Consider the following 17,292-nt stretch of genomic DNA (forward strand, 5'->3'; position numbering starts at 1 on the left):
AACTTGGCTAACTCTAAAAGCTGATGTTTATCTTTGCAGACAGAGTTTTTGAAGAGGAATCAGTATGGAGGAGCCATGGTCTGGACTCTTGGTCTGGATGACTTCTCTGGCAATTTCTGTGGTCAAGGAATGAGCCCCCTTGTGAATAAACTAAAGAGTGTTTTAATGAACTGAGGTAATTTATTAATACTATTGTGTCAGTCTTTCCCACTGTTCTTCAGACAGGTTAACTCTCACTTTGATTTTGAGATTGCTCCCAGGTTTAAAATCTAAAAAAATATAACAAAAGAAAAGTCTGGGGAGATACCTATTTTTAAATATAAATATAAAATATGAAAACTTAAGTTGTTTTTCCCAAACTCATCTTTAGGAAACTGCCACTTTGCTTTAGAGCAAAAATAAGTTGTGCTTAATAAAATAGTAATATAAGCCCCAGAAGAAAATAGCAACCAGCAAGACAATTTAGGTATTGTAATGCAAGCAGGCAAAATGATTAATTCTTTTGTTATAGTCCAAACCTTATACCCCCTTCAGAGAAGGTTGCGATTAAACTTTAAAAAAATTTAGGAGTTTCGATTCTTTTCTGACTTCAGTTATTTTACCTTGAAATTCCAATTACAGATATTGTTTTGTGTATTTGTTCTAGAGGCCTCTGCAAGAAGAATGGAGAGCCTACCAATCCTCCTCTATATACAACATCCCTGAACTATTTCTTGATCATAAATACTTTGCAGGATAGAACACAGAGTGATTTATGTAACTAAATAAGCAGTGTCATGTTTTAATACTCAAAATCCCAAATTACTGATGAAAATGTATAGTTGGAAAAATGGTGGCACCGTTCTATAACTACTTCTATTATGAATTCATGTTTGTTTGTTAAATGAATTCATGTTTGTTTGGTATGTATGGTGTTAGATTGATTTGGGGTTTTTAATGGGTTGCTTGGATTATGGGGTTTTAATTATCATTGTTGTCAACTTCTTCTTATTGTATTATTGTATTGTTTTTAATTGTTGTAAGACGCCCAGAGTCCTACGGGATTGGGCGGCATAAAAGTCAAATAAATTAAATTAAGATAATATCAAATTTATTTTTTGAATTTTATGATAATATTAGCAAAAAAATAAACGTGGTGTATGCTTTGTTACCCAACCTGAAAGAAATAGAATAACATTCAGTAGAAAACTAACAAGTCTTGTATTCTTCCGATATATTTCTTTGAAAAAAGAAATAAATCTCTGATTGAGAATCAGTTTCTAAGTTTCTTTCATTGCAATAATATGTTTGCAGATGTTTGATTATTAAACACTAAGTTACCAATTACTTTAATAAGTGGATGACTGGATGCAGAGAGGCAGGATTTATGCTGTAAAGATATTTTCCTAGTGTGGTATATTTTACAAAATTTGTACCAAAATCTCCACCTTCTAGCTTGATCAATGGGCAGGGGTTATGGGAGATACACAATCAACATATAAGACATGAGAATGAGGAAGGCTACTGTAGGATTGAAACTGAAGGTTCTGTTTGGCAAACTATAAATTCTTTCCATTTGGTACAAGTAATTCTGTGTACCTTCTAATTGAAATCTGCTAGTTTACAAGATATACAGTGGATTCCATTGGAATCATAAGGCTTTCTATGAAACTTATAAATGAAATCTAATTTTTATAGCAATCAAGAATATACAAAAGGAACTTTAAAAACCCTTTTTCTACAGTGGTGTACAGAAAAATGCTTAAGCATTCTGCTACATCAGCAGAGCAACTGTCTGCTATATCAATTTAGTTTATTTCACAAAACTGACTAGAAGTTGTAATATTTTTTTATTACTCATGTGTTTTCTCTCACACTGCAGAGTACAGAAGGTAAAATATTGTACGGTACAAATCTAGTTCCTAAATATGATAGCTACAACTCAGTTTAGATTGAATGAAAAGCATGGTTTCTCCTACAAGAATATAGTATGCAAGTCTTTCCTTGAGTAGGAAATTTCTCTTTCTGGTTTGGTATGAATGAAGCTTGTCTTCTCCGTGGCAGACAGAGAAGAACATTGTGCTAAAATACTTCTAAAAATGTCATTGCATATATATTCTATGAAATTTCCATTCTCAGTCACATGAAATGCAAGAAATGGCATCATAAGACTGTATCAGATCATATGACACATACAGTACTTCTAAAACCTGTGTGTTTCAAAAAATACTGGCTAGTGGAATATCAGGACAAAATATTTTCAATTTTAAGTTTTAATCAATGCTTGCTCTCCTAATGATTTCTCCAATTTGGCATGACTTTTGAGAGTATTATAATCTTAACTCTCAAACTGACATATCAATAAAAACTATTCTTTGAAAATCTGCATTTCTCTTAAGCATTTCTCTAGCTAAACCAGAAACATTTTAACAGGTGTGGCTATTGGCAAAATCCAAATGTCTACATTTGAAGCAACTTCCAAATAGTAAGTATTTACTTCAGTATTTATACTGAAATACAGTAGTGGAGAACATTAGGAAAATAGAAGCATTTAAAAGGCCAACAAAGAAACTCTTTATGAAATAGTATTTATATTGAATCCAAGTAACAAATTAATTAAAATGTTCTAATTCTGTCTAAAAAAGTAAATTAGTGGCCTAAGCATGTAGGACAGGAAATATCTTCAGCCATAAGAATTAATCACAATAATATAAGCTCAGATAGGCCACCAGATTCCGATATTTCTTGAATTCTTTATCTGAAAGCAGCTGAAATAAAACAAAATTAAAAAATATTAAGTATCCTATTGTATTATTATTCATAATCACACAGTCATTGTACAAAAAATTAAAAAGTATAAATTAATTTGGAGGGAAGTTTGGTTGGCATAATATGAGTATGGCTTATTATCTTTCTTCTGTAATATTTTCCAACTTCATTTTCTAGGTTGGGAAAATTCCTCGACCAACTAGTAATCAAGACTGTCCCTACTTAGCTTGGAAGCGAACCTATCACCACAAAATACTTCATGTAAAGAAATTCTATATTAAGAGATACAAGAGATTATCAGCTTTTAAAAGATAACTACAATAAATACATTATGATATAAACTTATACTATAAAACCATTATAATTGTTGTACTAGAGCTAGCATGGTATAATGAAAGAGCTGAGGTGGCGCAGTGGGTAGAGTGCAGTACTGCAGGCCATTAAAGCTGACTGCTAGATCTGCAGGTCAGCGGTTCAAGGTTGACTCAGCCTGCCATCTTTCCGAGTTGGGTAAAATGAGGACCTGGATTGTAGGGGCAATATGCTGGCTCTGTTAAAAAGAGCTATTGCTAACATGTTGTAAGCCCCCCTGAGTCTACGGAGAAGGGCAGCATTAAAAAATCAAATCAAATCAATCAATCAATCAATGCTGATTGGGGGCGGGTACACTAAACTTCTTGTTAAGCTGTATGATGTTGGGCGCTCACCAGCAATAGCACTTACACTTACCGTATATACCACTTCGCAATGCTTTACAGCTCTCTCTAAGCATCAGCATATTGCCCCCAACAATCTGGATCCTCATTTTACTGATCTCGGAAGGATGAAAGACTGAGTCAATCTTGAGCTAGTGAGAACTGAATCGCTGAACTGCAGTTAGCTGGCTATCAGTAGAAGTAGCCTGCAGTACTGCATTCTAACCACTGGGCTACAACTACCTTTCAGCACTAGACTGAAGTTGAAAAGTATCCCAGAAGAAAGTAATGTTGAACTACAGTGGTACCTCAAGATACGAACCCCTCGTCTTACGAACAACTCGTGATACGAACCCGGGGTTCAGAAAAATTTTGCCTCTTCTTACGAACTTTTTTTGAGTTACGAACCGGCGTTCGGAGACTGCTGGGAAGCCGCGCGGCTCTTTTAAAACGTGACAGCCGGGCGGCGGGGCTTCCCAGAAGCCTCCCGAACGCCAGTTCGTAACTCGAACAAAGTTCGTAAGAAGAGGCAAAATTTTTCTGAACCCCGGGTTTGGGGTTTGGGGGGGTGCTGGGAAGCCCCCCAGGCCGGCTGCGACCTTTGAAAACAGCCGCGCCGCTTCGCAGCTGTCTCCTGAAGCCGAACGATAAAGCCGAACTTCCGCGTTCGGCTTCAGGAGGCAGCTAGGAAGCGGCGCGGCTGTTTTAAAAGGTCGCAGCCGGCCTGGAGGGCTTCCCAGCACCCCCCCGAACCCCGAACCCGGGTTCGGGGGGGTGCTGGGAAGCCCCCCAGGCTGGCTGTCACCTTTTAAAACAGCCGCGCCGCTTCCCAGCAGTTGCCGAAAGCCGTTTTTTTGCGGGGGTTTTTTTGGTTGCATGGATTAATTGACTTTACATTGTTTCCTATGGGAAACAATGTTTCGTCTTACGAACCTTTCGTCTTAAGAACCTCCTCCTTGCACCAATTAAGTTCGTATCATGAGGTATTACTGTATTTCTATAATAACAATAAATTCTGCAAGAAAATGCCATATATCTTTCCAAGAAGTTTATTTATTTATTTATTGGATTTGTATGCCGCCCATCTCCGGAGTTACAGAAGTCAAGACTGTTTCAAAAACACCGCATTAAAAAGGTAGTTTTTAATCTCATTATTTGTTAGAGGAGTATCAATGAGGAGCATAACTGCTCCACAGTACAGTGATCCCCCGCTCGTTGCGAGGGTTCCGTTCCAGGACCCCCCGCAACGAGCGGGTTTTCGCGAAGTAGCGCTGCGGAAGTAAAAACACCATCTGCGCATGTGCAGATGGTGTTTTAAACTTCCGCAGCGCTAGCGAGGAGCCGAAGATTGGGGGGCGGCGCAGCTCTTTTAAAACATCGCCGCCGACATGGGGGGCTCGCTAGCACCCCCCCGAACCCCCAACCCGGGTTTGGGGGGTGCTAGCAAGCCCCCCATGTCGGCGGCGATGTTTTAAAAGAGCCGCGCCGCCCCCAATCTTCGGCTCCTCAGCGGCGAGCGAGCGAGCGAAGCCAAGCCGGCAGCAATGTCGCCGCCGCTGCAGCCAACGCGCGCTACGATCTTCCGGGCCAGCCAGGCTCAGTCACGGAAGGCAGCTGCTTGGCCCGGGATGCTGGACCGAGAGGAGCCGGGCTTGATCCGCTGAGCCTGGCTGGCCCGGAAGATCGTAGCGCGCGTTGGCTGCAGCGGCGGGGACATTGCTGCCGGCTTGGCTTCGCTCGCTCGCTCGCCGCGCCGCCCCCCAATCTTCGGCTCCTCAGCGGCGAGCGAGCGAAGCCAAGCCGGCAGCAATGTCGCCGCCGCTGCAGCCAACGCGCGCTACGATCTTCCGGGCCAGCCAGGCTCAGCGGATCAAGCCCGGCTCCTCTCGGCCCAGCATCCCGGGCCAAGCGGCTGCCTTCCGTGACTGAGCCTGGCTGGCCCGGAAGATCGTAGCGCGCGTTGGCTGCAGCGGCGGCGACATTGCTGCCGGCTTGGCTTCGCTCGCTCGCCGCGCCGCCCCCCAATCTTCGGCTCCTCAGCGGTGAGCGAGCGAAGCCAAGCCGGCAGCAATGTCGCCGCCGCTGCAGCCAACGCGCGCTACGATCTTCCGGGCCAGCCAGGCTCAGCGGATCAAGCCCGGCTCCTCTCGGCCCAGCATCCCGGGCCAAGCGGCTGCCTTCCGTGACTGAGCCTGGCTGGCCCGGAAGATCGTAGCGCGCGTTGGCTGCAGCGGCGGCGACATTGCTGCCGGCTTGGCTTTGCTCGCTCGCCGCCCCCCAATCTTCGGCTCCTCAGCGGCGAGCGAGCGAAGCCAAGCCGGCAGCAATGTCGCCGCTGCTGCAGCCAACGCGCACTACGATCTTCCGGGCCAGCCAGGCTCAGCGGATCAAGCCTGGCTCCTCTCGGCCCAGCATCCCGGGCCAAGCGGCTGCCTTCCGTGACTGAGCCTGGCTGGCCCGGAAGATCGTAGCGTGCGTTGGCTGCAGCGGCGGCGACATTGCTGCCGGCTTGGCTTCGCTCGCTTGCTCGCCGCGCCGCCCCCCAATCTTCGGCTCCTCAGCGGCGAGCGAGCGAAGCCAAGCCGGCAGCAATGTCGCCGCCGCTGCAGCCAACGCGCGCTACGATCTTCCGGGCCAGCCAGGCTCAGCGGATCAAGCCCGGCTCCTCTCGGCCCAGCATCCCGGGCCAAGCGGCTGCCTTCCGTGACTGAGCCTGGCTGGCCCGGAAGATCGTAGCGCGCGTTGGCTGCAGCGGCGGCGACATTGCTGCCGGCTTGGCTTCGCTCGCCGCTGCAGCCAACGCGCGCTACGATCTTCCGGGCCAGCCAGGCTCAGTCACGGAAGGCAGCTGCTTGGCCCGGGATGCTGGGCCGAAAGGAGCCGGGCTTGAAGATCGCAGCGCGCGTTGGCTGCGGTGGCGAGGGCTTGCGATGGAGGGTGGAGGAAGCTTCCCTGGAGGAAGCGGTCATGGGAGGGCGAGCTGCCTCAGGGAGGAGGATCGGGCGGGACCAAGGGCGGGGCGCGCGGCGAAGGGCGGGCGAGCGGCGAAGGGCGGGCGAGCGGGTGCTGGGGAGGGCTTCTCGCCCTCCCGCCAGCAAGAGGGGGAGCGAACGGCGTGGGCAGGCGAAGGGCGGGCGAGCGGCAGTGAGGAGTTTGCGTGGGCGGTGGGGAAACTCCTCGCTGATGCCAGCAAGAGGGGGAAGACCCAGGGAAGCCGCCCAGCAGCTGATCTCCCGGTTGCCATCTACGCATGCGTGCCCATAGAAAAAAAAAAAGGGCACGCATGCGTAGATGGTATTTTGACTTCCGGGTTGAAAAATCGCGAAGTACCCTGTTCGCAATGGTCGGGGACGCAATAAACGGGGGATCACTGTATATAACTTGACCTTTCCATTCCCTCTTCTCTCTCCCCTTTCTCATTATTGGTGAACAACTGCTGGTCTCATAATCCTACGTAAGGAGCAGCAGAGTCAGCAGAATCTCTATAATCCTTTCCCCAGCATAAATCTATTGGTTGTGGTACAAATATAGGTGGAGACCTAGAATAAGCATTTTCTTCTATTTAATATTGCCATGCTGAGTTGTAAAACAAGAGTGCATCAAAGAGCGGCAAAACCATATAAAGGTCTGTAGACAGAATCATTTTATGGGCCCATCTGAAGTGAACAGGCCAAACACTTTTGAAGGGAGAGAGGAAGTTCACAAAGAACATTTAGAAGGCCTTGGTTTGGTATCCACCAAACTGTTGGGTTTGTATGACAGAAAATAAGCCTTCCATAGCTAACATAGAATTTATGTCAACAGACCTTTAAATAACTTGATGCCAAATCATTATAGTCTTTAAACGTTAAAATAAGAAATGAATAAAGTAATTACTGTATAATATCCAGACCATCTGTTCCCACAAAAAACAGTCTAGTAGCCATAGGCTACCAGATGGTTTCTTGTAAGCTGGTGCTTGAGGATAAGAAGATATATTAATCCATTCCAAGAAATGAAGCATTTTTGTCATTACAAACTGTTAACATTCTTAACTCCAAATTACACACCTCTGCTCTGAAAGTTCTTCTTTCTGGCATTGGAACCAAAGACCAATCTGGAGGACCAAACCTCCCTGGCCAGCTGACATGTCTGTGCGGGAACTTGTATGGGTAGTAAGTTCCAGGTCTGAGGAGACAGGAGAGAGAACAGACAAGTTCTTCAAAACATGTCTTATTTTCTGCTATATACAGGTAGTCCTCAACTTACAACAATTTATTTAGTGACTGTTACAACAGCACTGAAAAAAGTGGCTTATGGTGATTTTTCACATTTATGACTGTTGTACCATTGCCATGGTCATGTGATTTAAATTTGGATGCTTGGCAACGGATTCATTTTTATGACCACTGTCCCGGGCTCATGTGATCACCTTTTGTGACTGTCTGACAAGCAAAGTCAATGGGGAAGCCGGATTTCTTTAACAACCATGTTACTTAACAACTACAATGATTCACCAAACAAATGGGGCAAGAAAAGTTGTAAAATGGGGCACAACTCACCTAACAAATTTCTCATTTAACAACATTCATTTTGGGCTCAACTGCGGTCTTAAGTTGAGGACTAACTATAGTGCAGTTTTTAAGCTATATACTATATAACTTAAAATAAATATATCATTGTATAGTGTTCCCTCGATTTTTGCGGGTTCGAACTTCGCGAAAAGTCTATACCACGGTTTTTCAAAAATATTAATTAAAAAATACTTTGCGGTTTCCCCCCCTATACCACAGTTTTTCTTGCCCGATGACGTCATATGTCATCACCAAATCTTCGTCCACCTTTAATAAATATTTTTTTAATAAACTTTAATAAAGAAACATCTAATCTAAATGGCTGCTAAGGGAATGGGAAATTGCAATTTAGTGGTTTAAAGTGTTATGGGAAGGTTTGTGATACTGTCCATAGCCAAAAATAGTGTATTTAATTCCGCATCTCTACTTCGCGGAAATTCAACTTTTGCGGGCAGTCTCGGAACGCATCCCCCGCGAAAATCGAGGGAACACTGTAGAACATATCAATGAAAGAATAGAAGAAGAGATATAGGGATAGAAGAAAGGAATAGGAGATATAGGAGAGCAATAGGACAGGGGATGGAAGGCACTCTAGTGCACTTGTACTCGCCCCTTAATGACCTCTTAGGAATCTGGAGAAGTCAACCGTAGATAATCTAAGGGTAAAGTGTTGGGGGTTTGGGGATGACACTATGGAGTCCGGTAATGAGTTCCATGCTTCGACAACTCGGTTACTGAAGTCATATTTTTTACAGTCAAGTTTGGAGCGGTTAACATTAAGTTTGAATCTGTTGCGTGCTCTTGTGTTGTTGTGGTTGAAGCTGAAGTAGTCGTCGACAGGCAGGACGTTGCAGCATATGATCTTGTGGGCAATACTTAGATCTTGTTTAAGGCATCTTAGTTCTAGGCTTAATCTCATGAACATTGATTACAGTGTTCCCTCGATTTTCGCAGATTCGAACTTCGCGGAACGTTTATACCACGGTTTTTCAAAAATATTAATTAAAAAATACTTTGCAGTTTTTTCCCCCTGTGCCATGGTTTTTCCCGCACGATGACGTCATATGTCATTGCCAAACTTTCGTCTGCCTTTAAAAAACATTTTTTTAAAATAAACTTTAATAAATAAACATGGTGAGTAATAATCTAAATGGTTGCTAAGGGAATGGGAAATTGTAATTTAGGGGTTTAAAGTGTTAAGGGAAGGCTTGGGATACTGTTCATAGCCAAAAATAGTGTATTTACTTCCGCATCTCTACTTTGCGGAAATTCAACTTTCGCGGGCGGTCTCGGAACGCATCCCCCGCGGAAATCGAGGGAACACTGTATTGCACTTTTAAATAATAGTGCTGGGTTAACTTTCCATTCAAAATAGCAACATAGTAGTAATAGCACTTAGACTCATATACCACCCTATAGTACTTTAGAACACTCTCTGGGCAGTTTACAATGTCAGTATATTGCCCAAAATAAACTGGATCCCATTTTAGCAACTAATCAATCTTGGGAGAATGCAATGCTGAGTGAATCTTGAATGCCTGTCAGCATCAAAGTCCAGACTGTGGGAAGAGTTTGCCTACAATACTGCATTCATACTGCAGGGCTCCAAAATAATTTTTATAAATTACATAAATAATAAAGAAAACGGTTTTTAAAAATTTTACTGTAGTATTTCATTTGTCTGCCTGTTTCTCTCTATATATACATACTTTCCCCCATCAAATCACCCTTTTCATTATCAGCAACAATATGTTACATACATACATACAGACACACCCACACATATAAGGGTGTGTCTTATATATCAAATGTAACCTACCCCCCGCAAATGAGCGCCCAGAGGCAGCAATTGGCTATGGTATTCCTTGCAGCTTGAAACAGCTGATCCGGGGGGGGGGGGGCAGGCAGATCCAACTGACAATTAGCTGCTTGTGCTAATCAGGCTTTGTTGAAGCTGGAAACAGGCTGTTTGATATTTGCTGCTTGATGCAAGGAAGCAAATTGTTGGGAGACAGAGGCAATTTTTTTTCTTGTTTTCCTCCCCCCAAAAGGTAGGTGCATCTTATAGTCCAGAGCATCTTATACTCCAAAAATTCAGTAGCTAGAATTGGGTAAAGGTTTAAAACTTTATGATGAAAAAGAATGCATTTTATTAAGCTTGTTTAGACAGAAAGGCTTTGAGAATGCAATCTTATATGCAGTCAATTAACAGAAAATCAGACTCTCAAATGACATTTCAATTTAATGCAAAAAGTATGCCTCTGATTAGCAAAACAGATATTTATATTTGGGTTCTCTTATTTCCCCCTTCCCCACCTGTATTATTTTGAAATGAAAAAAAAAATCCTACATGGCTCATACAACAGTAATTTCGCTGCTGTATTGGGATAATTCTTACATACCGTTAAAGTTAAGATGTTTCAGGTTTTTGTTTCAACACAGCAAATTTTGAGATAATTACTAGTGTTGGTTAAAATACTTGCTGAAGAGCCCTCCAAATAACGTAAAATTGCAAATATGCCACCACAGAAATCCAACAAAATCTGTTAAGTACAGGAGTCCCACTGACACTATGGGAGCCCAATAATGGAATAGATCCAGACAATCAGACATATTAACGATAGCTAAAGGTTGCTTTGTTCCTCCAATGTATCCATGACTAATTAAGCCATATAATTTCCATCTTATGCAGAGTTAAAGTCATTCCAAAACTAAATGAAAAATAAAAGAAAGCTCAGATGTAAGATTTTCCCATCTATACTTTTTGGCACTGAACTTACTTTATTTTTCAGGTTCCATTTTTAATTTAAGAAATAAAAAACAGTACCCAGGAAAGAATTCTCTATCTTGAACTTGCTCTAAAAACCTTGGTACATTGCTGAGAAATGGGAAATGACAAGTCTTGTGCTTGTGTTCTTTGATCCATATTGACTGATAGCTTGTAGGCGCAGGGGTCAAATGCTAAGAAAAGAGAGAGTATAAAATGAAATTATAAATAATATTTTTTGAAGTCCATAAACACTCCAATTAGCTTTCAGTTTAAACTGAATGAATAATCTTGATCTTTAAATCTGTCAAAACCTATAAAAATAGTAATATTTTTGAATTAATAGAATACATTGTAAATAAATCTGGAATTAAAATTCAGTTTAATAACTTTTATGCGTTAATGATGATTCCAACACACTAGATTGCAACTGTGCAATCCTGTAAAAAGACATAGTTGGTTTAGGTTCATGTTTCTATTTAGATAGAAATCCTATGAAGGATGTCTATCTAAATAAATTCAAAATATTGTACAGCCATATTATAGATTTCTTTCTAGTTTGATTAGTCTTACTAGAATAATTTAATGTGTGATGAAGTGTTTTGGGTATACACAGTTGTCCTGCATGGTATATGAATGGTGCAAGATGGGTGGCAATGTCACACAAATAAATAAAGCTTGATTCTTCTTCTCTTTCTGGGGCTTTAAAGATAGATAGTTCTTTCTTTAAAAAAAAAAAGTTTTTCCTGTTTGTTTGCCCAAACATTAACTATTTAAACCATGAGAAAAAGAAACCTTTTACCTTTTCAATTTCAGGTGCTTACTAAAGATGTTATACTGTGTTCTATCACAATGAATTTATCTTAATTATTTTATGTCCCTACAGCACAATATTATTGTGTTTATTTTAAATTTATTTATGGATAAACAGGGATACAAACATTAATTTGATGTGAGCATCTCTCTCTTCCCTAGCCGATTTCACAATCCAAATATATCAGCAAATCAAGTGTAGTCAGCTTCACAGTAGAAAATGTGACAACACATAAAGAATATAAGTAATATAAATATTTCTACCTTGACTGTTTTCTTCTAAAGAATTATGAAACATGAATTATGAAAGGTTAAACTTGTCCCTGAGCTTGTCTCTGGTTTGTAATGCTGGCTGTGGTGGAAATATTTTGGCTTTCTATTTAAATTTACATTTAAATTTTAGAGTACAAAGAAGCCTTTCCCTAAATTGGACCCACAGTACAGAAAGTAAATTTCCTGTGTATGCAATGCACATTGGCTGCAAGAGTTGTCTGCTGAGTTTATGTCTGCAGAAGTGAATTCTTACTACAGAGTATAATATACAGAAAATGGTTTTACCTTGTTTATTATTATAAAACGTGGTGTTGTTCTTGCTCCCATGGTGTAACCTTTAGTACTCTGTGGTCTCTGAGTCAAGTTATATAGAAGATTGTTTCTCTACATATAAAAACAAATACTAAAGTTATTCTACACTGTCGTCAGGCAGTTTATATTGTCTTTTTATATTGTTGTTAGCCGCCCCGAGTCGTCGGACAGAGGCGGCATACAAATCTAATAAATACAAATACAAATATAATAATGGGGGGGGGGGGGGGGAAACAACGTTCAGCAGCATAATAGAGCCTGCAAAATTAAGATTTCTACTGAGAAGAAATTAATAAAAGGTAAAACTTGGGTACTTATAGAGAAAGCACGAGTAGTGTAAAGAAACAGAAAAACAGAATGAGACTTAATTATATTATGCAGACAACTAAAAAGTCAATGTTGGAGCTGGGTGGTGAATAGTAAAATAATTATAATATAGTACCCTACCTAAATTTAACTTTTTCTTCAACAGAATTTTCTCAAAGCAATTGCCCTATTTCCCCCCAGGTTATTGGAAGAATTTGAACCACTTAGGAGAACGGTTGAAGAAATGGCACACTCTATTTGTTTTTCCACTTATTATTTATTAAACCAATTTAGATAGCTGATCATCTCACAAACAAGAAATTCTGGGTATGTTAATACATACACTGTAAGGTATAAAAAACAAACTAAAACAGAGAATAGCAGATAAAGGCCATATGTTAAGAACGGTAGTGCTATCTCACTAACCGAGTTTTCGGAGAGGGGCGGCATACAAATCTAATAATAAATTGAATTGAATTGAACTTGTCTCCTGGGTTACCCAGTGTACCTGATATAACCAAGTCTTGGGGAACCTCACTTCTCTATGAAGGATGACTAGATTACTTACGGGACCGCCCCCTGCCGCATGAGTCCCAGTGACTGGTCAGGTCCCACAGAGTCGTCCTTCTCCAGGTCCCATCAACTACACAATGTCACTTGGCCGGGCATAGGGGAACAGCCTTCTCTGCGGGGGCTCCGGCCCTCTGGAATCAGCTCCCCCCACCCTCCTTGCTTTTCACAAGAATATAAAGACTCATTTGTGCTGTCAGGCTTGGGGCTACTAGTTACTTGCCCCCTGGCCGATAAATGAAATGTATGTTTGCTGTGTGAATGGGAGTGATTGATTTGTAATACGTTTGGGTTTTAGATTAGTTAATTTTATAGTTAATTGGATTTAAGATGTTTTCATTGTTTTTTATATGTTGTAAGCCACCCGGGAGCGGCATATAAATCCAATAAATAAATAAATAAATGATCATAAATCTGTTCAATTCCACTCCCAACTCAGAGATGGAATCAAGTAGCAGGCAGGGTGGTTGTTATACAGCAGATAAATTGGTACAATAGTAACAATCACAAGTGATCTCAATTTAATAAGCAGGGTCTTATGAATTGCTTATGAAAACCATAAGCAATTCTCAGATGACAACTGCCACATCAGTACCTCTGCTCCATGTTGTTAGTTTGTGCCAAACCTGAAACCCAACTGGTATTATCTCTGGGAGTGGGACCCCATTATTGGGTGCAGCCAGATCTCAATAACACATGTCAGTTTGGTTTTCTCATCTACGATCAAAAAGGCCTTATTAAAAACTGACTTGACATTTAAGAGTAAGAAGCAGAGTTAATGCTTCTTATTGGGCAGTGGGTCAAAAATTGGATGTGACATCGGCCCTTGCACTTCCAAATTGGTAGGGAAGCTAAGTAGATTTTACTCCTGATGTTAGGGTTCACTGGTCTAAATAACAGAACTTGTACTCATGGATTTTTGCTGGAAGCAATCATGTGAGGTAGGTAGAAATAAAAGACAGTATCAGGTCACAAACTTGATACTATTATTTGGAGAATAATAGATGAATGGAGTTCAACTGTGGTCTCCCAAACCTTTGCAAATATTCAATATCAATTTTCTAAGACAAGAGACACTGCTTTTATTTACAATACATTCAAATTTTGGAAGCAGTAGTAATCAATATATCTGAATAGTAAATATCCTTTCTTTATTTCAAATTAAAGCTTCCTTTGGAGAAAAAATTAAGAAAGATGAAAAGGAACATTACTTACCTCTGCATGATTATAAGCTCCTGGTCCACGATCAGGATCACCTGTGATTGGTGCGAATGCATTACCTAATCGGTCTGGTGCATGATAAAAAGGGAAAATTTTCTTTTCCTGACAGGACCCGAATGAATTTCCAATCTGAACATCTGAAAACCACAATAGGAGTTTATGACAGTCAAATATTTACACCAATGTTTTATAATGTGGTAGAAAATTAAGTTTATAAAATAACAGTGATACCTCTTATCTACTGGACTAACTTTTCAGTGAAACACAGAATACAGCCAAACTGTCAAGTTCATTCACTTAATTACCTTTACATTATTTTTTCTTGGGAATTTACATAGAAAATTTAATTAGAAAGGAAAAATAGATATAGTCGTCATTTATTGACTGCCTCTCTTGGGCAACTATTCAGAATTACAATGGCACTGTAAAAATAGATTAGTGACTTGCAGCCATTGCAACATCCCTTTAGTGATGACATGATCGTCATGGTCATGTGATCATGATTCAGGCATTTTGCAACAAAACGTATAACAGTCACAATGTCCCATGGTCACATGATTGTCATTTACGATCTTCATAGTAAGCTTCTAGTAAATAAAATGAATGGAGAAGCTGGTAGGTAGTTACAAGTCATGGTCATGTTGTTAGTACTATGTACATAACTGGTTGGGTTTGACAATATATAAACAGTACAAGTATCAGTCTTATACTTGGAAAATGAAACTTGGTTGAAACTTCCCAACAAACTTTTCATCATACAAGGTTGAATCTTTATTGTAACCTATACACAACAGCCATTATATTTAACGATCTTGGACCATTCAGACATATTCTCAAAATTATATCTTCTTTGGATTTAAATTTGGCTTCATTTCAACCCATGAGTGCCTGTATACAGGTTGTCTTCAACTTAGCTGCTTAGCAACTGTTCAAAGTTAGAAGGAACCACTCCTCAAAGCTACTTGGGATGATGTTTGGCAGTCCTGACAGCTTCCCCCCTGCAAACATGTAACCGTGTTTTGGGTGCTTGGCAACTGGTTTGCATTTGCAACCTTTTACAGTGTCTTGCATTCATGTCACTGTGATTTTTGACAAAACCTGACATTCACATCCAATTTCTTGCAAAAATTGCCCATAGTAAATAATGGTTTCACTTAATGACCATGTTGTTTGCTTAATGACCTACCATAAAACGGTTGCAAAACAGCGTGTTGTCATTGAATCTCACTGAGGAGAAAGAAACTGTTGGGAACATTCACAAACATGTGTGTAGTTTATGGAGAATCTGCAGTTGACAGAAGTAAGTTGCTGGGCACATTTTGAGGATGGCACAGTGCAGAAATGGCTTTGTGACCAGAACAAAGAGTGGTACCAACAGGGCATACACGCCCTTGTGCCTTGCTGGAGGAAGGCCATAGAACGGGACTGAAAATAGGGAGTGTAGAAGAAACATCATTCTTTCTTGTGTGTAAGTTTCATTGGGTTCAATAAATAATTGTTGAAGAAAAAAATGTGATGCATTACTTTCTGGGAGACCCTCATATATAATGTATATTATCCAATATGTAGTTGAAAAAAAATAAAGAAAAACACAAAAGTTAAATGAAATTAAGAGCTCCCTCTTAAAACCCCAAATTGTTTGACTGAGGTGACTGCCTGATCGCCCTGCAATTAGAATAGAATGGAATAGAATTCTTTATTGGCCAAGTGTGATTGGACACACAAGGAATGTCTGTGGTGCCTATCCTCTCAGTATACACAAAATATATATTTATCAAGAATCCTGAGGTACAACCCTTAATGATTGTCATAGGTTAACAATAAGCAATCAGGAATTATTTTATTTTATTCATTTATTTATTTGTCACACATGTATAACATAGTAGTAGTTTGTATAAACATAAGTAAAAAAAGTAACAATAAAAGAGGACAATAGCACAGGGATGGTAAGTAAAGTGGTGTGCTTATGTGCGCCCCTTACAGACCTCTTAGGAATGAGGAGAGGCTGACTGTAGACAAGCTAAGGCAATGATGGCGAACCTATGGCACGGATGCCACAGGTGGCCCACAGAGCCACATCTACTGGCACATGAGCCATTGCCATAGCTGAGCTCCAATGCGCATATATGTGCTGGCCAGCTGATTTTTGGATTGCACAGAGGCTCTGGAAAGTCGTTTTTGGCTTCCAGAGAGCCTCTGGGGGGGGCAAAACACAAGCCTATTGGGCCCACCATAAGTTGGGAAACAGGCCATTTCTGGCCTCCAGAGGGCCTCCTGTGGGCAAGGGAAGCCATTTTTGCCCTCCCCAGGCATCGGATTATGGGTATTGGCACTGGTGCATGCGCGATAGCGCACAGCCATGCTCTTTTGGCACCTGAGGGGAAAAAAGATTCGCCATCAGTGGTCTAAGGTTTTGGGGAAGAAACCACACAGTCAGGCAGTGCACTCCAGGGAAGCTGATTTGAGCTCTGACTTTGAAATTGGTGCTTACTCACCCTTTAGTTTCCACTCAAAATCCAGGCAATTTTGGGAATCGAACAGCGTTGGCACCTCAACTTTAGTAGGGCCCAATATCGGCCCCCACAGCAGAGTCATGGCAATCCCGAAACCTCCCCCCACACACAAAAGTTTGCAGGGCCGCAAAAATAATCAAATCTAACCACCGGCTTCCCTGCTAGCGCATCTCCTCCGAGAAAAGCGCGGCCGTCGAGCGCGAGCCGCGTCCCGCTGCAGCCGTTCCACAGCCCTCCACAATGCGGGGGCGGGGGCTGAAAACGTTTGTCGCGCCCGACTCGTAAGCCAATCCCGGCCCGACTCACCTGCGAGCTCCCAGGCGAGGCGGCGCTGGCTGGAGATGACCGCCAGAGTTCCGAGCTGTTTGTAGTCCGTGTCTTGCCATGGAAACAGATGAGGGCTGGCCCCCAGATTGGAATACTGAGTTAATGCGCCGCTGGCGGCGCTTCGGGACGCGGGGCCTTGAGTCGTATCTGCAAAGGCGGGGAAAAGAGAAATGCTGGGGAAGGAGGCCGCGGCG

General features: G+C 41.7%; 2 protein-coding genes across 3 annotated transcripts in view; one reads left to right on the forward strand and one right to left on the reverse strand.

Moving 5' to 3' along the window:
* LOC139163970 (acidic mammalian chitinase-like) overlaps window positions 1–2,974 on the forward strand; it is a 19,978-nt gene extending 17,004 nt beyond the window's left edge. The window contains exons 11-13 of one of the 2 annotated variants that reach the window (XR_011558547.1): window positions 40–175; window positions 2,413–2,464; window positions 2,926–2,974. Coding sequence is in view for 1 of the 2 variants with exons in the window: in XM_070745402.1 (XP_070601503.1) it covers window positions 40–174 (135 nt within the window). In the remaining variant the exon portion in view is untranslated. Of the gene's footprint in view, window positions 1–39; window positions 176–646; window positions 1,254–2,412; window positions 2,465–2,925 lie in introns of those variants that run through there. The other variant, XM_070745402.1, reaches the window with a different exon arrangement.
* CIMAP3 (ciliary microtubule associated protein 3) lies at window positions 1,817–17,075 on the reverse strand. The gene is made up of 6 exons (XM_070745403.1): window positions 16,754–17,075; window positions 14,253–14,395; window positions 12,135–12,233; window positions 10,824–10,957; window positions 7,493–7,610; window positions 1,817–2,747 (listed from the first exon to the last, which is right to left on the reverse strand). The coding sequence occupies exons 1-6, from the start codon at window positions 16,851–16,853 to the stop codon at window positions 2,676–2,678; spliced, it is 666 nt and encodes a 221-aa protein (XP_070601504.1). The 5' UTR covers window positions 16,854–17,075; the 3' UTR covers window positions 1,817–2,675.
* Window positions 17,076–17,292: the final 217 nt, after the last annotated feature.

This window comes from Erythrolamprus reginae, chromosome 3, assembly GCF_031021105.1.
Source record: "Erythrolamprus reginae isolate rEryReg1 chromosome 3, rEryReg1.hap1, whole genome shotgun sequence".
NCBI lineage: Eukaryota > Metazoa > Chordata > Lepidosauria > Squamata > Dipsadidae > Erythrolamprus > Erythrolamprus reginae.